Raw genomic sequence first — 22,983 nt, 5'->3', positions numbered from 1 at the left:
CATCCTCCCGTTGTATCGAATGTATTGTATAAATTAGTTCATTTGTCTTTGCGAATTTCTTACGCACTTGTTATATGCAAACTTAAAATAACACGAACAAAAAAAACATAATAATACTATACAAAACCTAACGTGACATATATTTAAATAATTTAAAAGGAAAAAACGCATTCCTTGGCATATACTGGTTCTCATTTAGAACTTGGCCGAGAAAAATGCGTCACACTATTTTAGAAATGAGCTCTTATACTGCCGTGTACTCTTACATTATTTGGCCGACGTGCACCAAAAACAACTAAGAATCACCGAAAGGGAAACTGGCTTCATAAAAAATTCTGCATTATGATACGTCGATCCGTTTGAAGGCTACATGGCCTCGAGGATTAAAAATGATCATAATTAACATTCATTGTTATTAAGTTGCTTCTTTGTTAAGTAAAAATAAAAGCAATTTATTCCTAAACAGTAGTGTCAGTCGCTTCGTTTAGTTTGTACTTCGATTAACAAAAAAAGAGAACTCTCATCATATAAGGTGCTGTGTTCGAAGCTAACACCGGCAGGATGTCGTTATGCTAACTCACATTCCATGCTACCATCTAAATTTCCGAACGTATCGAGTGATATTTGTGATTGAGACGGACGCCGTTTTCATTTACCAAAAAATTTACAGCATTATTTGCTTTATCACAACAATTACATTAAAATTCCAGATATTCGTTATGAAAAACCATGTAATATATCCATATTGAAAAAAGAAGATGGATAACAAAGTTTTAATTAGACAGCTGCTGAATCAAATTACTTATGAAGTTAAGTTTATATAAAGTAAGAAAAGTGGACAAGACTAGTGTAGTGTAACTAGTACCAACTGGCTCAGTCAACAGAACCGCCGAGTATTTTTAACAGAATTATTTTAAAAAATTGTCTTCTAAATTTTTGGGATGTAAGAATGACGTCATACTATACTACACAAAACTTACGCCAATACACAAATAAAACACATATTTAAAAAGTTATATTTATTCGAGTACATAACTACATCTTAATATAATGGATAATAACTATTTCCGCGTGATAAATATGTTTTTAAGTTGATTTTAAGACACCTGCGTCGTCGTCACTTTATTCGAAAAGCGCTATCACATACATTACAAATACATGTCTGAATAGAAAAAAAATATTTAGTTTACATAAAGGGCGGCGACACGTGTTGCTTGCGGGAGGAAACTGATTTTTAATTTTTGACAACCTTATATTATAATGTAAGGCTTTATAATGGCACATGTGTGTACTTTTTGTTGTAGTCTCATAACCACTCCGTTGTGAGCATAGGTTAGTTAAAAACATTAAGTAAGAAATGCTCACTAAAAGATCGCATAGAAGATACTTAAAAGAAATAAATAAGATTAAATCTAAATAGATTACAAAATAGAACATAAATAATTTTCTATAACAACCGACATACTTTATATATATATCCAACTATTGCAATGTTTGAATCTTATGTCACGCACCCCGCACACCAGAGACAAGTACATTTGACACATTTATGACAAAATAGTGACGTAACAAAAACGAAGAGTGTGATCTTACAGCCGGACATCACAATGTTATTTATGAAATATTTTTTTTTTATTATTTTCCTTTAAATACAAATAAATTATATTGATGGCTATATAAATAAAACTTACAGCTATATATTTTAAAACATCGATGAAACTTATATGTATAATTTTGGTACACCTATTATAGATTTAATCTGATAGAAGAATTTAAATATATATATAAAAACAAATCACTCTCAGTACAATATTGTGCAGAATACAGAAATAAAAATATTCATAGTAGAAAGTGAAATATTAAAAATAATATGAAATTAAAAATAACAGTTTCGTCCCAATGACAACATATGGTACAGTAGTGTTGTTCCCTAGCGTTACTCAGAGTTTAATTGAGCAGGTTCCGTTAAATCTATATTTAACCTAATTCAACTTTGTTGGCGGACAATCGTTACAGTAGGCCTCCCATAAAACGACTATTTTATACAATTCCATTAACGATTAAAAAGAAAAATTACATCCGAAGTCAGTCCCGTGCCGTTGCTAACTGGACTTATAATACATAACTCCATACTAAATTGCTGAAAATCAAAAAAAAAAAAAAACTACTTATATATTTAATCTCAAAGCCGTAGCGTACATCCGCCATCTTTACATGTACGTCGTCATCGTCGCCATAGAATACTCGATAAAAAATACAAAAATACTGTACAATTACATTTAGTTATTATTCAAAGGTAATAAATCTTTACCGTTTTACATCGTAAGCCGTTATTCTCTTACAATACACCTACTCTCATTACAACACCATTCACAAATTATATACAATGTCTTTTATTATACATGTTACATAAACACACATCCAAATTTGATCCCAACAACAACAAAAAAAAAAACTGTAGTCTTTAACCTCGTTAAGTTTCTAAATTAAATAATGAGATCGAACATAGTCATTCAAATATTGTTAGCTTTCCTGATAACTGACCGAATAAAAAAATTTTTTGCACCTATATTGTAAATATATCAAAAAAATGGCTACCATCGAGACGCCAACAGCGTTAGTATATTACATTTCGTTAACAATTAATCATTTAATACTTTCCCATTCGTATATATGTTCATAATATCTTCATTTGTTCAAGGCACTGATCGTTCTAAAAACTTTAAATGTATTTGTTTAGTTCCGTTAAAGATCTTACATTACATTAAAACGCTAAACATTTACAGCTGTTTGTAAAATATTCATTTTGCAGCTCAAATAATTCGTATGAAAATACACTCGTTACTCTGCACACGTACATACCACTATAATATGATAAATATAATAAAAATTTTGTAAATACATTTCCGGACAAACGGATCCGTCGGGAAAACTTGTTTTATACAAAAATATCGTTCCGTCCCCGCGAAGAGACGCTTTAACTATAGCGGCGACCGTTAGCTACAGGTGGGATGCGATTTTTGGACTTCAACAGGCGCCGATTGAACGCGTCAATGGAATGATTGGTTATAGAATAAAACGAATAACACGTTCGATTGATTCGCTTCCGAATGTATAAAAATATATTATCGATATTGCAATTTAATTTATATTTTAATTAATCTAAAAGTCTTTGTTTACCTTTGTAAATACCTATATAGTATAATAAAGTTTATTTAGCGTTATATAAAGTTCCGCCCCCCCCCCCTCTGCCCTCCCGCCAGTGACGTGTCGCGTGACGGGCTCGACTCGTAGACGACCCGCCGAGACGGACGCGTGACGTCACACGTCACAATTGACGTCGGCTTCAATGTTTTGATAAGTTTAACGGCAAATCTGGAACGACATACAAGGCACATTGATTTAAATGTTTACGGATATAGTGATAACATTAACCGTCTGTCATACTGACCGGACGTGGGCTCCTCCTTGGGTATGTGGTCTGTGAGCAGGGGATGAGCGAGAGGCGCCCACGGCCCGGGAGGAGCACCCGGGGCCAACGCGTAATGCATCCACAGAGGGGGCGCAGGCGCGGCGCGGTACACGTGTGGAGCGTATCCATACCCGAACACATACTGTGCGCTGCTCATGCCGCTCACAGCCCCAGGGCCAGCCCACTCATCTCGTCTGAAGGGCCCCGGCGGCGGCGGAGCAGGCCACGCGGGCCCCGGACGACCACTGTACGGGGACGTGGGCGGTGCATATGCACGGAAGGAAGGCGGGTTGGTGGGCTGTGGCGGCGTGGGCGAATCACGCGCCGCCCCGCGACCCGGGGACCCCAGCGAGAGCGTCGAGTACCTGTACCGGTAGCTGTCTGGACTGGGGCTCAAATCGGGCGAGTTGACGCTCGAAGGAGACTCCGTCTTCAATGACGGTGGGTAGGAATGCGGTGAACGCTTGGCCTCGGGCGAGCGGCGCGTAGGACTCTCATCAGGCATGCTGAGCAACGAGTGTATGCTGTAGCTGCTGACGTTCTTGGACACCGCGGTCTCCTTCCTGGGAGCCGTGCCGTTGGACAGTCGCGCTGGCCCGTCTGATCCGCGGTGCTGTGTATGACTGGGGCCGGGGGAGGGCGGGTAGGAGGCCGTGCTAAGAGCGGGGACCGTCTTCGCTCGCCGCTTGGTCGCCTGGTCTTCGAGACTGACCCGCTCCATCTCGCGCAGGATCCGCTTCCTCGGAGATACCATCATGTGCTCCTGCCTGCAGTTTGCCAGTTTGGCGTTCACGGGCACGGGCAACGACAGAATTTTCTCTCGGAGTCTTTCTAAGACCCGGGCCAACTCTTTGCGTCGTAACGCCGGCCTCATCTTTTTGTACACCCTTAACTTATGATACTGATATGGTTTTTTGAGTTTCATATGAAAGTATTTCTCCCTGTCGAAGTCCGTCCACCTGTCCTCGTCCGTCTTCGTCTTGGCCTCCGTCGGCCCGTCGACGACGTCATCTCCTTTACAATGCTTGTTCTCGGGCGAGCCGACGTCACCGTTCCGTTTTTTGTCACAGGAGCCGTTCACACAGGTCTTCCGGAGCGCTCCGTTGGTGAGGATCTCATGGTAGCCGGTGTCGAAGGGTCTCCTTCGCTTGAGGCGTGCGGCGGTGGCGATATGAGCGGTGTGCAGGGTAGCGGGCCTGCAGTAGTACATGGCTAACTCTTTGGACAGGTTGCGGCGCGGCGTCGGCTGCTTCCAGCAGTGGTCGCGGTGCGAAGTGCAGGGCGAGGAGTGCAGCGAGGAATTGTCGTCTGACAGCGACAACGAGGCGCAGGGCGGCGCCGCGTGAGGAGGCGTCGGCGGGGCGGCGGCCGGCGGCCAGAACGTCTTACGAGGCACCGACACCCACCCAGCGCGCTCACCCTCGCGCGCGCTGCCTCGGACCAGTTCCAATATAAACTTTCCATCTGTGAAGACAAAGTTTTTTATAATTCTACCACAATCCATAAATATCCACCGATTCCTACAAATAATCTAAATAACATATACTGGACACTCAACACAAATTCAATTCATTTTTATTCATACATGCATCACATAAATCATAATGTACATTTATATCACAAGTTATTTTTCCTAATAACTATTGATAACACTAATAAGAAACAACTGTGTAGTTATTAGTACTCACAATATACACTTAGAGAATGCAGTAGTCCAACATTCAATAGTACTCATATGTATGTATATTCATGATATATCACTAATAAAAACAAACTATTATCATAATATAACATACACCGTTAATGACATTTTTACTGAACATTATAGTCACGTGATAAAGTGCACTTGTATCTATTTGATGGAAAAATATTTACTTAAAGTAAACACAGGGATATACAACATTTACTTATGACAATCATTATTATTGAATACATATTTATTTCTTGTTACTAACACAGTCTCATAGAAAAATGAAATATACTCACACTTAACATCCTGTATATATACATGTGTGTATGTGTGTGTCTGTGTGTGTGTAGATTATAGTAAAGATACACTTTCATATCACACATGTTTATTTTACATGTGTAAGTGACACTTGGCCCAAATGTTTGTTTATTATAGAATGTGCTTACTTAGGTCAACTAATGGGTGATTTATATCATATTAACACTGACACATCATGTTATGTAAGGTTACATATTTTATACATGTGTATATAATAAAATTAATTAATAACAAATTCATACTTTATTTTGTATATGACTTACATAAATCACATATGGCTTTAGAGTGACTCCAATAGAGTTCTAACTGAACCTAGTCATTTTTGTTTACCACTTCATTCAACTCTTCGATCATAATTCATTTTCATTTATTATAGTTCCGGTTTTTCCGAGTCATCTCAAGAAAATATAATAAAAAAAACTACATACAATTTCCTTATATAACTAACTGGGCGATGGCAATAGAATTCTTACCTCAATTTGTATATAAGAAATTCAGTATTTGAAAATTCTGAAAATTTGTTTGAATCTAAGTTTAAAATGTTTATTTTGATAATGAACCTGTAGGAATATCATATAAATAATGAAGTAAATACTATCATTTGCTACTATTCCTATCCCTACTTAGTGATGTTTCCGCTACGGTGACCAGCTTCTTACAAAACAATAAAACAGAGGTTTGCACAGACAATTGGCAACTGCTCACTCAAATGTAGCTGGTTATGTTTATCAGAGCATGAATGACTTTCTAGTTTTTCTTACTTTTATTGTAACTCTGGAAGATCACTTGATTCTATGACTTTAATTATGGATGATTAACTTTTGATATTAGTAAATATTGGAGTAATTTATCGTTATTGGTAACACATAATCCAGTTTAACACTGACCTTTAAAAAACTTGAGCCTCCCACCCGTCGTCGCGGGAGCTGGACTCTGCACAGGAGGATCCTCATGAGCACTCTTACTACTGCTGTTCCCATTCACACCATGTCTTCTGTCTACTTCTTCTGTCATTTTGGAACATGTTGTCAGAGTTGTGTTTGTTCCTTCCTGTATATGCATTTCATTTCTGCTCGCTCGGACGGCTCATGAGCAACACTTTAGTCCATATATTCTCGCCATTTTGCACCGAGGAGCGACGGCAGCCCAACACATACCACTCGTTGATTCGTATCGACATTCAATATTTCCGTGAGAGTCCTCATCCTATTAGGGACACCTGCGGGAAGCTCGGCTGACACTCTCGTAAACACATTACCTACACCGTGACTACAGAATTCATCCACTGTACTCTACAACCCTGTTACGCTGGACAACGTTACTAGTTTAACACCACCTAAAATACTATAAAACAAAACCGTGAAGCCGGATTCCCGATTATAATCGGGTCCACGAAACAACTCGATAAAAAGCTGTTCGTTTTTCAGTACATAGTTCATTCACACCCAGCATCCATTTTGATTCGTTCAAAATCTAAATAAAGTCGTTCATTTTGGTCACAAATGATATTTCAATGTGAATACGATATACAGTATTTTAAAAAATAAATATTTAAGAAATGTGATGCGAATATCCAATTTTTCATTATGTAATTATACTTCTTGACTCGAAATTATTCATTAAAGCAATATTAATAAATAATACTCATTGAATGACTGGGAGTGCAAAATTCGCAAAAGTTTCAAAATAATTTGATAACCTTGTATAAGTATTTTTTAATAGCGCAGTCATAGTAATTATAAAAAATAGTTTTTTAATTGTTTTTTAAATCAACATATAATTTCGGGATCATGTGTTCAAATCAATGTTGCCACGCTACTATTTTTTATTCTGTTACTATTTCATGAGTCCGCCGCCATATTCGTTTTAACAACATTACTGTATATTGCACGCTCTGTGTTTACGGCTTTTTGAAGTTCTTCGATCTGTTATATACTTAATTCAGTTAATTTCCTAAGGAGAAGAAAATCAAAGTTTCAAGTTTACATGATTACATTTTGTTACCGTTGCGGCCAATTCATTCAAAACTACAAATTGTATTTAGAAAGTTGGATTTGCAGGAATAGTAATTGGCACACGGCATCACGAATATGACGGCATCGGAAGTTTCATATAATCGTAAAATAATATCAGAGGATTTATCTAATGTTGAGTTCGACACCAGCGAAGATGTGGAAGTTATCCCGACATTTGATTCCATGGGCCTTCGAGATGAATTATTACGCGGCATTTACACTTACGGTTAGTTTTTTACACATAATTCAAGTACTGAGTTGAATAAATAATTGTCTTATTACTAATGATATACTATTTCAGGTTTCGAGAAACCTTCCGCCATTCAGCAGAGAAGTATACTACCTATTGTGAAGGGCCGCGATGTTATAGCTCAGGCTCAGTCCGGTACGGGCAAAACAGCTACATTTTCAATATCCATACTTCAGTCCTTGGATACAACTCTTCGTGAAACACAGGTCCTGATTTTGTCCCCTACTCGAGAATTAGCCACACAGATTCAAAAGGTTATTCTGGCTCTGGGAGACTTTATGAATGTACAGTGCCATGCATGTATTGGTGGTACTAATCTTGGGGAAGATATCAGAAAACTTGATTATGGGCAGCATGTTGTATCAGGAACACCCGGCAGAGTTTTCGGTAAACAATTTTACACCTGATAGAAATATTTCTTAATACACAATAATTATAAATAAAATTATTTCAATTTATTGTAGAGTATATTTTTTACATTTTTCATTTAATCTTCAGATATGATCAGAAGGAGAGTGCTCCGTACAAGGTCTATTAAGATGCTAGTCCTCGATGAAGCTGACGAAATGTTGAATAAAGGATTCAAGGAACAAATTTATGATGTCTACCGTTATCTACCTCCGGCTACACAAGTTGTTCTTATATCCGCTACTCTACCCCATGAGATTCTGGAAATGACATCAAAGTTTATGACCGATCCTATTAGGATTCTTGTAAAACGGTTTGTACATGAAATTTACTTATATTTATCACTCATATGGAACTGAGTACATTGATGTAAATATTTTATCTTATACAAAATATACATACACATATGAAAGTAAACTTGGAAAATATGGTTTATGAATCATTTAATAATGCTCAATACACTTATAACATTGTTCTGTGCTTATGTAGAAACGTGTTGGTCAAGACACAAATAATTGTGATTTTACAGTACAGACAATTTAAAATGTATTGAAAAAACTGTATATACTTAATAATTTTCTTCTAATTCCAGTGATGAGTTGACATTGGAAGGTATTAAACAGTTCTTTGTTGCCGTGGAAAGGGAGGAGTGGAAATTTGATACTCTCTGTGACTTGTATGATACATTAACAATCACTCAGGCGGTGATCTTCTGTAACACTAAAAGAAAGGTTGACTGGCTCACTCAGAAAATGCAGGAAGCCAACTTCACAGTGAGCTCCATGCATGGAGATATGCCTCAAAAGGAAAGAGACAATATCATGAAGGAGTTCCGTTCAGGACAAAGGTATATATATGATTTATATTAACTACTACTCTGTATAAATCAAATTATAGAGACCTACAGTTGTCATGCATGACATCAAAACTACTGTGTATATGTGGAAAGAGGGATTTATTATTATTTTTTAATTATTTTCCTTCCACTTGGTATTGTTGTAAGTTAACCCTGGTTTAACTGTAGCAACACTTTGAATTTGAACAACCAAGATTTTGAATTTTCAAAAACTTTTGTTATCCATATCCTCCCACATATATATGGATACTTGGATGTTATGTAACAAAATCCTGCTATTAATATAAAGCTTACAGTTGCACCAAACAATTGCCTCAGTTATACATATTTTCTAGCAAATTATAATATTTTGCCATTTGTATATGTAATAACATAGATGACCATCAAGTATTTTATATAATATAATTTGTTTTCCAGCCGGGTGCTTATAACAACAGATGTATGGGCCAGAGGTATAGATGTACAGCAGGTGTCCCTAGTCATCAACTATGACTTGCCAAATAATCGTGAATTGTACATTCATAGAATCGGCAGATCAGGTCGTTTCGGTCGTAAGGGTGTTGCGATTAACTTTGTGAAGTCCGACGACATAAGGATCCTTAGAGACATAGAGCAGTACTACTCCACACAGATTGATGAGATGCCAATGAATGTTGCTGACTTAATATAATTAGTGTCGTAGATTTTTATATTATTAATTTCATTTGATGAGTGTTAGAAGTCATTTATGTTCCAAATGTCATATTAAGCATCCACAGATTATATATTGTGATTTAAGCTCCCCGAACAGATGAGACATGTAAAATATTTACAAGCCAATAAACTGTTATTGTAACCATTTAGACTTTTATTACCTTCATCTCTTATTTAAAGGTATGTGGAATGTCCGTTAAAATAATTGTTCACACTTCTTGTTTGTTTATATACCTTCATTGTATATGTACCTATACCTATTTATCTATTAAAAAAAAAACAAGACAATTCTGATTAATTTAATTCATTCAAATGAAGTAAAATTAAAAGTTCGGACTGTAATTTATCAATTTTATTTTACTCACATACAGTAAATTTGTAAAGTAAATAATTATTTAAAATATATGTCTATATAATGAAAAGCTTTCATTGTAATAACAGCAATTGATTTTCAATCAACATACATGCAAATTACAATTTACTTATATGTATTGAGAAATGTCACTTACAGTGTCAGACAAAATTGGGCAAAGGTAATGTTAACTCACTTGAAACAACAATTTTGTCTTACAAATTGCAACAGAGAATAGAAATAATTTTGAACAGTAACTACATCCACAAAGAAAATGATATTTTTATTAACACTTAAGAAATAAGTCACTGTTTACCTAAATTTCGGAAAAATTTCAGGCTAATATTTATAAGATTTTTGGCAATGATTTAAAAATTTTGACATTAAACCCAAGTGAATGACTAGTTAGTGTTTTGTAAGCTCTTGGAATGTTACTACGAACTTTAAGTGCAAAAGTCATAAAATTTATGATACATATAGGTATATTACAAAAGAGAAGAAACTTGTCTGAAACACCCTTTAGGTCTGGTTGAAGTCAAATTTTATTACTTTGCACCTAACTATACAATACATCTATAATTAATAAATAGTACTTAATATCTACAGACATAAAATAAAAATCACACAAATTATAGTGATGTATTAATTCACAATCAGTGCCGATATTTTAGCTCTTTCATTAAGTTATTACTCTGTTTAGACTAACGGTATGTGGACCTGTGCTTTACAACATTAATATATATATATATATAATATGAAACAAAGTCCTTACATTTTTTTAAAGTAAACACAAATTTTTATTAACATTAGATTGATATATCAAACAAACATAAAATTTAAACATATCTTAACATTAGTAATTATACATTATACAATTTATTTCATATAAATTTTATATTAGGGGTAGTATGAAATTAATCATAAAATACTATGTTATATTAGTCAGTATGATTATAGTTCAGGGTCAACCGGCATATGAGCATTCCAACGTCTGTAAATGAATATACCAATAACTCCTACCAGCAGAGCCACCAAGATCTCAGTTAGTTGGTCCAGAAAACTAGTTGTGTTGTCAGAAGATTCCAGAACTCTTTCTGCATATTGAGGTACATTTTGAGGCTCAAAGACTGGTTCTGGTAAAGTAGACCTGGCTTGCTCGTCTTCACCCTTGAATGCTATTTGATTTAACACGGTTTGTTCCTCCTCTGTTGGTGGTTTAGCGGCTGTGGATGAAAGTAATGCTGTAATATCACCACACTGAGAGCATACCCAGGCGTTAGACTTTTTGGCAAGAAGTTTGCGTTCTGCAGGAGAATAATCTAAGGATCCAATAGTTCCTTCTGCTGGAGTAGGCATAAAAGCAATCAAAGCTAATAAAGCTGTTCTTATTGACCAGGATGGCTGCCAGGTTTCTGGATGGTGTCCAGAAATTGATAAACATATTTTTTTATTAACTTCAAATCTTCCATTTGGTGTAAGCAAGATTATGTGGGGGGGCTGCATAGGATATTCTTTTGGTAACAATATCCTGCCATGGTAAACACCACCCTCGAAATCAGTTCCCACAGGTCCTCGAACAGTAAAGTGCCACTCAAACAGGTTGTCTTCGAGTGGTCTGGCGCAATATTCTTCGGTTGCTTCCGCTAGCTCCATGGCTTCTCTCATTAGTCTTTTAACACCAGGACACTTAGTATTATATTTCTCACCCATTTCAACCATATTACAAATCAAAGAAACAAAATTTTCTTAAATATCGTAGAACACCTTAAGAGATGATTAGTTATTCACTTGATTAATATTAAATTAAATTAAACCTGATAACAATTGGTGATTTTCTAAAATCTAAATTATCGAAATACAAGATTGAAGATAAATCGACAAATACAAAAACCAATCAAAATTGCACAGATGTCAGACAGTGAAAAATTTAAAAATCACACCAAAAATATTGTGCATTGTACGTTATAATGAGAAATCTATTATTATAGAAACAATATTTATTATTATAATCTCTTAAAAACATACACTACATTTTATCGTACATATATGTATTATATTAAAAAAATATATTTAGGAATAAAAAACGTTTAAACCATTTGTATAATTTAGAAAACAAAACATATTTTTTATCTGTTGCACTTTTTACACTATAACAATTCTTTTATATGCATGTATAATTTACGAATTGCTTAGTATAATCTGTCTACCTAGTGTCTCGCTTGATTGTCGAATGCTTTCGTTTATTGCTTATTTTCGTAATTTGTTAGGAATTTAATTTATTTTTGTGTGTCTTGTCTCAATAACCTAAAATATTACCATAAAATTTATGTGGAATACATTTCATTGATAAAAGTTTATGATGATGTTGTAGAACTATATAGTCGGCTTTCTTGTGTTAAGTGAGTAGATTATTTATTGAGACGTCATGGACGGTCCACCGGGAACTACGTCTGGAGGTAGTACCAGTTCTATGGGCCCACCGCCAGGAATGCCGAGTTTTCCTCCCATGCCTCCATCGTCAGGCCCCATGGGTCCTGGAAGTATGCCGCCTCCTCCAGTGGGTCCACCTGGTACAATGCCTGCAGTCACAACATCTGGTGGTCCACCAAACATGCCACCACCAGGAATGGGTCCACCTCCTAACATGATGGGTATGGGTCCTCCTGGTATCGGTCCTCCACCCCCGCCCGGTTTGGGACCCCCAGGAATCAACATGGGACCTCCTCCGATGGGACCGCCAGGCCTTCCGTCACGAATGCCTCCTAACATGATGCGGGGAACATCTAATATGAAGAGTAACTACAATCAAACTATAGATATGGGACCGCCTGGTATGGTGCCACCCTCTAGTATGAATCCTTGGGACAATCAATGCCCTCCTGGTTGGGGGCGACAAGGGAGAGGGGATGGCCCTCCAGGATGGGACGATCAGGACGATGATGAAGATGATAATGATGATGAAAGTGATCCTTCAGGACCTCCACTACCATCCTTGTTGACCATGAAAATAGATACACCCGAGGAGTTTAGAAATAAACCCCCTTCTGCTGTGGGTGGTGTTGTGCTACCAAAAGCCTTGGAGGAGGCACTCGCTTACAAAGATCAAAGACAAGCTGCCTTAGGAGATGAAGCAGATAAAGTAACAGGTGGCTGTTTATCTTAAATAATATTACTGGCACTGCCATTGTGAAATTTTCTTTATTTCTCTGATTTATTTGAAGATTAAATATGTATAGATATATAATAGTTACATGAATTTCAGTATAAGTCAGAGATAAGTTTGAATATTACTTTGAAATTGCTATAAATGTATAATATAAATTGTCATAGACAATAATTTTATGTAATGTTTGATTCATTACAGAGCAAACAAAGAAACCTGAACCTCCACCGGCACCTGTGATCAGTACAGAGTATGATGGTGAAGAAGAAGGAGACTCGGATGAAGATAACATACCAGAAGCTCCCTTACCACCAATAATATCCAAGCAAGAGGTATTATGGAAATACTATTATATGTTTTATCCTAAATTTAGTTCAATAATATAAATTTTCATCGAGATATCAGATTGGAGAGATGCCTTTGTAATTAATATTTCTCATATTTAATGTCAGAATCAAACAAAAGCGAGTAAAACTAAACGGAAAAAGAAGAAGAAGAAGGCGGCGAAACAGAAGAGAAAAGAAGCAAAGTCGGCCGACGAAAGTAGTAGCAAAGAAGCCCAGAAGACCAGCGACAAAGAAAACGAAAAGGAAGCTGAAATCGAGTAATTATGTTGTTGCTTCATACTAATGTTGTAAAGGGGAATGTGTGTAAGTTGGTCCGACACACCTACACACAAAAACTACTGAATAAATTAGTCAAGATCTCCAGTGTTTGGGCTTGCATCGGCATTACATATAGGTTATGACCTAAGCGTCTAGTCCATGCTGTGTCATGGTGCTAAACGCTATGAGAATGCATCAAGGTTATATTATATCTGAGGTTCAGCTACAAAGAGCACCTCGGACAATTGTTAACATATATTATTAAGCCCAAACTATTTGTGCCTCCATGACGTCAATCTAAAGTCCGTGGCGATAATTGCAGGCCAAAGCCAGCTTGTATTATAAAAATTGTACCAAGGCCTTCATTAATAATAACTGTAAGGTCACAGAAGTAAACACTTAACCCAATCATTTCAGATACGTCCAAGAGAACATACAGTTCCACGAACTGGAGCCCATGTACCGTCAGTTCCACCGCATCCTGGAATCGTTTAAGATAACGGAGAGGAAGGAGGAGATCAAGGATGAACCCGGGAAAGATGCACCGAAACCGAGCAAGCCGCTGGAGAAAGTTACCGACCAATTTGCAGCTGACGAAGAGGCTGTTGAGGTTGATTTTGTCTCACATTATTATCAATGAATACATTATATATACTATCATTAAAATTTAAATACAAAATGCTAAAATATATATATATATATATATTTAGACATACGACTTCTCCAACTGCATTATAAACAGTGGCAGCCACATGCCCCAGGAAAATTACGAAACTTACTTATAATAAGCATTACATATTAAAATTTATTCTAACCTACCCTATACCTAAACATGATTGCCGCGATGTTAGGGTAGCAATCCCATTCCATAGCTTGTGTGATGTCGGGAATCTTCTGGTTCACACGGCTTGGAGTCGGCGGCGTCACTCGTTATATGATGTCTTATGCATACAACGATGGTGCCCCGGCGATGTTCGTTTATATTTTAATATGTTTTTTATTACGTCCATCACAGAAACACGCAGCCGATGAGAAGGAGCGGCTCTCAAAACGCAAGCTAAAGAAGCTGTCTCGTCTGTCCGTGGCGGAGCTGAAGCAACTGGTGGCCCGGCCGGATGTAGTGGAGATGTACGACGTCACCGCCAGGGACCCCAAACTGCTGGTACAGCTGAAGGCTCACAGGAACACTGTCCAAGTGCCGCGCCACTGGTGTTACAAACGGAAGGTACGGCACGGAGCCACTAATATAATAATATAATTACCAAAAAACAACCAACGAACATTAACCAAAATGTTGAGTGGAAGCTCTATAAGGAGAATATCAAGGGACACGATAAAAATATGCCCTAGAGACTTTCCACTTAGACGGATTTTTATTCGACGTAGAGAGGTTCAGATTCATTCTTATAAATTTTGAGTTAGAGTGGGAGAATAGATGAAAAAAATCTCGAGCCTGTACTGTATTATGTATATATTTTATTCCAAATCAGTCTGACTCAAAGCTTAAGCTCTAAATGTGGGGAAGGATTCAGCGCCGCTGGGAACGCTTCACCGTGTTCTGGACCATGAACATTACACGCGGTAATTATTATTGAAAATCGTATCAGCGGACGGTGACCATTTCAACAGACAATTTCTCTACAACTTCAAACAAGACGTAGATAATTATTGATGAGTGATAACGTTGTTACTATCAAGCCTTTACAACCTTACGTATCACAGGTATAACTAATGAACAAAAATATACACTTTAATAATTGATCATCATCATCAGCTATCGGAGCTCACTGCTGATCACATGCTCCTTTTCATATAGAGACGGTTAGAGCATTAATCACCACGCTTGTTCGAGGCGGGTTGGCGATTTCAAACTTATAATTCTAAATTACAAGTCCAGGTTGCCTCAGAATGTCTTCCTTCGCCTGTCAGTGGTGGCTGAATACTCTCAGAAAGTACATATGATTCGGAAAATAACTGATGGCGTATTCAAATCGTGCGCAGTTTTATAACACCGATGGACTTGACATACCCAATAACGACACTCTGTAATGCTATGAATTAATATTAAAAGCATGCACTGATAATAATGAACTGTACTTCCAGTATCTGCAAGGCAAGCGCGGTATCGAGAAGCCGCCGTTCGACCTGCCGGACTTCATCAAGAAGACCGGCATCATGGAGATGAGAGCCTCGCTCCAGGACAAGGAGGAAACTAAGACATTGAAGGCCAAGATGAGGGAGAGGACGCGACCCAAGCTCGGGAAGATTGACATCGACTACCAGAAGCTGCACGACGCGTTCTTCAAGTTAGTCGACACGTATTGATGTACAGTTCAGTTGTGTGACGGATGCCAGACTCGCGAGTGGGCATTCAGACGAAACTAACAATTTTCAGATGTACTACGCGAATTTTATTATTTTGAGAACTACTCACAACCACTCACTTCGCAGCGACCGGGATCACGGACGGAAAATATTAGTTTCGTTTCAATGATATTTTTCGGAACAAAACTTATGTATATTTTGTGTAAATATAACACAATATACGTAGTGCTTGATATTATATCGGGATTTTTTGTACATATTCATGTAACAGATTGTGTAAGGAGTTCCGTCATGTAAAAATTTTAAATGCAAAAAAAAAAATACAACGTAATTATTTTGTCTCAGTGAATAACACCAATGACGCTTCTGTGTGTCATGTATAAGGAGATTATTTTTAATCTTATTTGCCTTTCATGTGTATAGAATTACGCTAAATAAACATGAGCTAAGCCGTGGGCGAACGCTAGGTGTAACTGTGGCGCAATACCAAACTATTACGTAATAATGATCTTGAAAATTGGTTTGTGATGAACCTTTCTAATTTTGGATCTTATTACAGTCAGTTTAAACACTGATCCGTGTCTCAATTACGTGTTAGGTTTATAGGTGGATTTCGTATCTTACACAGGGTGAGTTACCTAGTTAGTATTTTTATTACAACATAGAGGCTGTTAGTTAAGCTTAAATTAAAAAAAAAAAAAACAGCCTAAGTTATTTAAATAAAACTAGTATTATTCGGATTTACTACGTGGATTTTTATTATTTAAAAACTACATAATCCCGACGTTTCGGTTACTTTGCAGCAACCGTGGTTACGGGCAGACGAGGTGTGACCACGGTTGCCTGCAAAGTAACCGAAACGTCGGGATTATGTAGTTTTTAAATAATAAAAATCCGCGTAGTAAATCCGGATAATACTAGTTTTATTTAAATGAATACTCGCGAAAATCTTAGATAGCCTAAGTTATTCCTTCTTAAAGCCAAATAGTTTTCTAAATTCCATCAAAACTGGTTCAGCCGTTACAGGTTATAGCCGGAAAAACAGACAGACAGACTGACATACAAAATTCGTAATGTCATTTTGGCATGTTACGTGCCATAGGTGTAAATAAAGTAAAATGCGATCATTTTAATATAAGTCACTTCAATTATATTTATTTGTATGAATATAATGCAAATAGGAATATGTATATGATCATAGGTGGCAGACGAAACCTCGCATGACCATCCACGGTGACCTCTACTACGAGGGTAAGGAGTATGAAACTCGACTGAGAGAAAAGAAACCGGGAGATCTCTCAGAGGAACTGAGAACCGCACTGGGCATGCCGGTGGGGCCTGGCTCTCATAAGGTATTATTATTGAAGTGAAACTTCTCATGCGACTTCGAACAAGGTTGCGTTAAACGGTTAACGCTGAGGGAGAGAGAAAGTGTAAATTTACATACACAAATGTAGAAAATAGGAGAGAGAAAGAGAGTGAGTCGGCAGATTCCAAGCACATGTGCATGGTATTCTTGCTAGACAGCCAAGTAAATCATTCTTCTCTTTTCGAGTTAAAAGTACTAAAATTATTTTCGAATTTATAATACTAGTCAAACCTTATAATTGAAGCCTATGTATATTTAGCCACCTCTTATGTTCAGGTGCCGCCGCCGTGGCTGATCGCCCAGCAGCGTTACGGACCGCCTCCGTCTTACCCAAACCTCAAGATCCCGGGCCTGAACGCTCCTATACCCGAGGGTTGCGCCTTCGGGTACCACGCGGGCGGCTGGGGTAAACCTCCCGTCGATGAAGCCGGCAAACCTCTCTACGGAGACGTGTTCGGACATCAGAGCAGCGGCCAAGATGTAACTATATATTGATAACACAGACTATGGTCAACATATGCTGGTTTTATAAGTACTAATATAGTTATGTCCTTAGGATGCCGAGGATCAAGATATAGACAGGACCATGTGGGGTGAACTGGAGTCGGAGTCAGAGGAGGAATCGGAAGAAGGTCTTTATATAATGATATACATTAATAACCCCATGTAATTGTGTTTGACATTAAGGCCACTTTGAACTTAGCGTGATAGATTAATTGGCAAAGATATTTGAACGACACTTTCCTTATAACCTCGCTTTTATTACAGAGGAATCAGATGAGGGCGAGAAGGCCGGTGAGGGTGAGACCGTGGCAGCAGGCGTGGCGACTCCTGGTGAGGGACTCGTCACACCGCTGGGCACCAGCTCTGTACCGCCCGGACTGGAGACACCTGACACCATCGAGCTCAGGAAGAAGAAGATGGAGGATCTAGAAGGGTAGGAGGGAATATAGAATAACAGATAGGTCGATCAAGCTGGACTCGTATAGTTTACATTCAGATATACTGGAGTTTTCATACCTAAATATATGTCCAGAAATTGTAATAGGGTATGATTGGTTACACATAATGTAACATGTGGCTGATAGCGTTCCTTGTGGAAGTTCCAATATGCTACCGGATATAACATTTACTATAAAGTTGAATATCATTTTTGCTATCAATAATTTCGACGTAAGTTGATTTTGTTACTTTTGTAATCAGCGGTGAGACACCGGCCTTGTATCAAGTGGTCCCTGAGAGACGAGTTGGTCTCACCTCTGGTATGATGGCGTCCACACATGTGTATGACATCAATGCCGCAAATCCTGGTAAGTATTTGTCAATATTAAAAAAAAGCTTTGTTTTTATTTATTATTAGATGTGGTTAATGACTGATACTGTTTTTTGAACTAAGTTTGATATAACTCACAATTGTTTATGAAGCAAATTTTATGTAACGACTTTTGTGTGTAAATTGTAATATACAAAATTAACTTGCTTAGCTGAAATGTTTCTTATAGTCATAGTAGAGACTGATATTTGTACTAATGTATCAGTCTATCCAAAAGTCACTAAGACGTAACTGTTGAACTGTTCAAGGTAAACGAGCTCCGACCGGTGCAACCAGTGAGGTTGGTCCCAGCGCTGCAGCTGGTGTAGAAGTGGCGCTGGACCCCTCGGAGCTGGAGCTGGAGCCCGAGGCTGTGGCGGCCAGGTACGAGAGACACCTGCGGGAACACAGGCCCAAGGGACGCGAGGACCTCTCAGATATGTTGGCCGACCACGTCGCTAGACAGAAGGTGACGGACCATTACTAATAATACTTACTAAAGTAGGATGTGGAAAAATTTATAAAGCTATTTTTGTATTAATTAAATTCGTAAAAAAAATATTTATTTAATTGGTACCAAGTTCCATGATTCAGAGATGTGGTTATTGTCTTACAATTCAGACAGATCATCTAACTCAGCAATCTTTAAGGCACTGATGAATGTTACTTCTCTTTTCAGAATAAACGGAAGCGTCAACAAAACACAGATTCCAAGCAAGCGAAGAAATACAAAGAATTCAAGTTCTAACCGTATAAAGCATATCTATATAAGAAAAATATGTCTCGTCTAAGATTATAAATATTTCATTTTTCCTTACATAATAAAGTTGAGCGAAATGAACCTCTTTACTGAGTTTTGTCCTAACAATGTTTATGTAAAAAAATATTTAAAAAAAGAACATAACCTGAACATAACATATTACCAATACACGAAGGTGGAAATCCCAGAATATTTTTGCCTTCCTAATTACTTACAATCCTTGTACTCCTGCAATGAACTTAAACATTAAATGTTATTTAAGTCACGACAGACAGCTTGAGCCATTTGTTGCTTCAAATTCTTCGTCGAACTGAATTCCCATATGTATAGTTATTCGGCTGTGGAAAGCATTGCCGGAATCTATACGTAAGATTAGCTGTAGTGATACTATTGATTGCCAGCTGCTTATTTTAATCATTTAGGTTTATTTGCAACAACGAGCTACCTGACCCATTAGCCGAATAAGACAAAAGTATACGGGGAGATTTTAGCGCCAAAACTTGTTCAGTCGTGATTGTTTGGCTCTCGTTTGTCCTAATGTACTCACCCAAACAAAATTCTCAAAAAATAAGCAAACAACTCCTTAAAATACAAAAACATTAGTCTTAACCTTAAACCTTACCACTACAACCACCATATTGTTCTTAATTTTAATTAAGATAATAATTCAAATACGTACAATCCTTAACTTTTCTAATGAAAATTAATATGTACCTGTGTCAGGTATCAGTGACTGCATAAGTTATAAGAGCAATTAAAAGATGAACATATAAATAGTGAATCAATTTTTTTTCCTTTTACCAATTACCCATCCCTAAAACAATATATATTACTAAAGTACTCGTATGCGGTATTCCGCCGAATATTATAAAAGCGGCTGAATACCGAACAGTAACCGAAAATTCGTTACAAGCCTATTATACTATATATATATATACTATTATACTATATATGCGAAAAAATTTTAAATGTTTTTTTTTTTTTCAATTAATTATTAACAATAAAAAAACGATAATATTTTTAAAATAACCACGTGATTAACAACTCGCCACGATTGGTCGCCATGCCTACGACGTCACAATGTTAAATGAATATTAAGGTAGTACAGTGTCAACAACTTCTCGTGAAAATATCCGAAAATTAGTGTAAAAAAATTAATAATATTCAGTCAATTTAGTCATGTGAAATGAAGTATTTATAAAAGCCAATTCCGATAATATACCCGATGTGGATATACTTATGATAACAGATTAAAAAAATATATATTCGGTTCAATTCAGCTGAAGTTCGAGGTGCTAAAGCATCAAGGTAAGTCTGTGAAAAATATTCTGAATTAAAATATCAAATCATCTATTTTATTAAATACAATTAATAATGTATTGATTTTTAGAATATCACGTGAGAGTTACTGTGACAAGGCTAAAGGTTTTACTTTCAAAAAAATGTCTTTAGTCCCAACCGAAAAGGTGCCGGATAATAATACGTTTTTACAAGAAGAGAATGAATTTGCAAAAAATCAACAAATAAATTCTCATATTGGATAATTCAATTTTGACTTAGAGACCAAACGAATTTATAATTTTTCATTGCATCAGCTGATTTTTTAATTTCATCAAAGTTCTGATATGCAAGCTTGTGAATTTTAGGAATTTACTAAAAATGGAAATTGAGATGTCTAAAGAATCTGAACAGCTAACGAAACAACAAAGTGAATGTGCAATATGGCATAAACTTCGTTATGGACGTATTTTAGCATCAAAATTTTATGAAGCTGCTCATTGTAAAACTGATAGTGGTTTGTTCAACAAGTTATTGGTGCAAGTAAAGTTCACAAGACAAGCATTAGAAAAACACGTAGTAAAAGAGTTAGGAAAAACAATTTCACGTCCAGGGATGTATCTTGCATCCTCATCCGACTTTTGCCGCTTCGCTGACCCAGATTTCGAAGAAAATAAAACAATTTATGTCAAAAAGCTTGAATACGATGAAGCTCATATACAAGCTCTAATTAAAAAAGCTTTGTTATTTTGGTCAAAAAAAAATATTTCCCGAATTATAACAATCTGTTATAATAGAAGACATACAGTAACCTTAGTTATCTTTGTATTTTGATGCTAGCTTATGAATATAAACTATAAATATGTCTGTTTTTATAAAATATTAATTGTTCTTAATTATTGAGATCTAAGACTTTCGCAAGTTTTATTCATTTAAATGAAACTTATATATTTCGGATATACTACGCGGATTTTATTATTTTAAAACTACATAATCCCGACGTTTCGGTTTCTTTTCAGCAACCGAGATCTCGTTTTTATTTCAGAAATATATTAGTTTCATTTAAATGTTCTTAATTGTTAATTGTATCAAGTAAATATTCTTAAATTTAAGTTGCTATTATAGGTGCTTGTAAATTCACTAATTCTGCAGCAATAACAACAATATAATCTGTGGAAGGCAACATATTACGGTTAATAAGCGCATGAGGTTTGAGAAAAACAACCTCTCTCATGAATATGAATACGGAGAGCAGCAATTCGTTTGACTTCTAAAACCTCAGATTATAATAATTTCACTCCACAACTAACCGAGGGTGGTGGAATTAGTTCTATATTTTTATCTTCAAGAAGTGAAACAATTTTTTTGAATCCTCGATCGGCCGTTACAGCACAAGCTTCGGGTTCTAATAATCCACTTTCTTGAAATAATAGCTCATCCGAAATTCGTCCTCCAAATCCTTTTGATATGAAATTTATAAAACCATCTGGTGTACAAGATATCAAGTACTTTAAATTATTACATTTTTTATACTCTGACCAAGTTAGAGATTGATCCTCCGGATCACTCGGTTTTTGAATTTGTATCTTGAAAGCAACCATGATCGCATTAACATGACTATATGAACTCCTAAATGGTATCGGTAGTATTTTTTTAATTTAACTAGAGTCAGGCATATAAATAAGTGTTTTTAATAAATGTGCTAACACAGGAACTGTTTTATTAAAAATAATACTAGCATTACTGACGCTCATTCCGAACTAATACTAGCATTACTGACGCTCATTCCGAACTAATACTAGCATTACTGACGCTCATTCCGAACTAATACTAGCATTACTGACGCTCATTCCGAACTAATACTAGCATTACTGACGCTCATTCCGAACTAATACTAGCATTACTGACGCTCATTCCGAACTAATACTAGCATTACTGACGCTCATTCCGAACTAATACTAGCATTACTGACGCTCATTCCGAACTAATACTAGCATTGCTGACGCTCATTCCGAACTAATACTAGCATTACTGACGCTCATTCCGAACTAATACTAGCATTACTGACGCTCATTCCGAACTAATACTAGCATTACTGACGCTCATTCCGAACTAAT

The 22,983-nt window shown here is 36.7% G+C and overlaps 4 protein-coding genes across 4 annotated transcripts; 2 read left to right on the top strand and 2 right to left on the bottom strand.

Annotated features, from left to right (window-relative positions):
• Window positions 1-1,004: 1,004 nt before the first annotated feature.
• LOC116772980 (protein hairless) lies at window positions 1,005-6,984 on the bottom strand. The gene is made up of 3 exons (XM_032665319.2): window positions 6,368-6,984; window positions 3,452-4,936; window positions 1,005-3,375 (listed from the first exon to the last, which is right to left on the bottom strand). Exons 1-3 carry the CDS (start codon window positions 6,540-6,542, stop codon window positions 3,347-3,349), a joined length of 1,689 nt encoding a protein of 562 aa, XP_032521210.2. The 5' UTR covers window positions 6,543-6,984; the 3' UTR covers window positions 1,005-3,346.
• A 346-nt stretch (window positions 6,985-7,330) lies between these two features.
• Window positions 7,331-9,847, top strand: LOC116773049 (eukaryotic initiation factor 4A-III). Its single transcript, XM_032665421.2, has 5 exons — window positions 7,331-7,721; window positions 7,797-8,132; window positions 8,244-8,466; window positions 8,746-9,000; window positions 9,427-9,847. Exons 1-5 carry the CDS (start codon window positions 7,571-7,573, stop codon window positions 9,677-9,679), a joined length of 1,218 nt encoding a protein of 405 aa, XP_032521312.1. The 5' UTR covers window positions 7,331-7,570; the 3' UTR covers window positions 9,680-9,847.
• Window positions 9,848-10,039: 192 nt separating this feature from the next.
• LOC116773263 (ubiquitin-conjugating enzyme E2 J1-like) lies at window positions 10,040-11,960 on the bottom strand. The gene has a single exon (XM_032665683.2). It carries the CDS (start codon window positions 11,771-11,773, stop codon window positions 11,006-11,008), a length of 768 nt encoding a protein of 255 aa, XP_032521574.1. The 5' UTR covers window positions 11,774-11,960; the 3' UTR covers window positions 10,040-11,005.
• Window positions 11,961-12,230: 270 nt separating this feature from the next.
• Window positions 12,231-20,373, top strand: LOC116772874 (splicing factor 3B subunit 2). The gene is made up of 13 exons (XM_032665177.2): window positions 12,231-13,200; window positions 13,419-13,549; window positions 13,670-13,821; window positions 14,240-14,432; window positions 14,838-15,047; window positions 15,926-16,128; window positions 17,349-17,499; window positions 17,793-17,996; window positions 18,073-18,148; window positions 18,285-18,453; window positions 18,720-18,826; window positions 19,098-19,297; window positions 19,508-20,373. The coding sequence occupies exons 1-13, from the start codon at window positions 12,480-12,482 to the stop codon at window positions 19,574-19,576; spliced, it is 2,586 nt and encodes an 861-aa protein (XP_032521068.2). The 5' UTR covers window positions 12,231-12,479; the 3' UTR covers window positions 19,577-20,373.
• The last annotated feature ends 2,610 nt before the right edge of the window (window positions 20,374-22,983 follow it).

The sequence above is a fragment of the Danaus plexippus genome, assembly GCF_018135715.1.
Source record: "Danaus plexippus chromosome 18 unlocalized genomic scaffold, MEX_DaPlex mxdp_20, whole genome shotgun sequence".
Classification (NCBI taxonomy): Eukaryota; Metazoa; Arthropoda; class Insecta; order Lepidoptera; family Nymphalidae; genus Danaus; species Danaus plexippus.
The sequence above is the reverse complement of the archived record's forward strand: the minus strand, read 5'-3'. Positions and strand labels throughout refer to the sequence as shown.

Bases quoted from the DNA above. Each gene is read 5' to 3' on its own strand.
- LOC116773049 (XM_032665421.2), top strand. From the start codon at position 7,571: ATGACGGCATCGGAAGTTTCATATAATCGTAAAATAATATCAGAGGAT. The intron at 7,722-7,796 runs GTTAGTTTTTTA...ATACTATTTCAG, and splicing joins ACGCGGCATTTACACTTACG to GTTTCGAGAAACCTTCCGCC. The intron at 8,467-8,745 runs GTTTGTACATGA...TTCTAATTCCAG, and splicing joins ATTAGGATTCTTGTAAAACG to TGATGAGTTGACATTGGAAG.
- LOC116772980 (XM_032665319.2), bottom strand. From the start codon at position 6,542: ATGCATATACAGGAAGGAACAAACACAACTCTGACAACATGTTCCAAA. The intron at 4,937-6,367 runs GTCAGTGTTAAA...TTGTCTTCACAG, and splicing joins GAGGCTCAAGTTTTTTAAAG to ATGGAAAGTTTATATTGGAA. The intron at 3,376-3,451 runs GTCAGTATGACA...ATGTCGTTCCAG, and splicing joins CAAGGAGGAGCCCACGTCCG to ATTTGCCGTTAAACTTATCA.
- LOC116773263 (XM_032665683.2), bottom strand. From the start codon at position 11,773: ATGGTTGAAATGGGTGAGAAATATAATACTAAGTGTCCTGGTGTTAAA.
- LOC116772874 (XM_032665177.2), top strand. From the start codon at position 12,480: ATGGACGGTCCACCGGGAACTACGTCTGGAGGTAGTACCAGTTCTATG. The intron at 18,827-19,097 runs GTAAGTATTTGT...GAACTGTTCAAG, and splicing joins CATCAATGCCGCAAATCCTG to GTAAACGAGCTCCGACCGGT. The intron at 19,298-19,507 runs GTGACGGACCAT...TTCTCTTTTCAG, and splicing joins ACCACGTCGCTAGACAGAAG to AATAAACGGAAGCGTCAACA.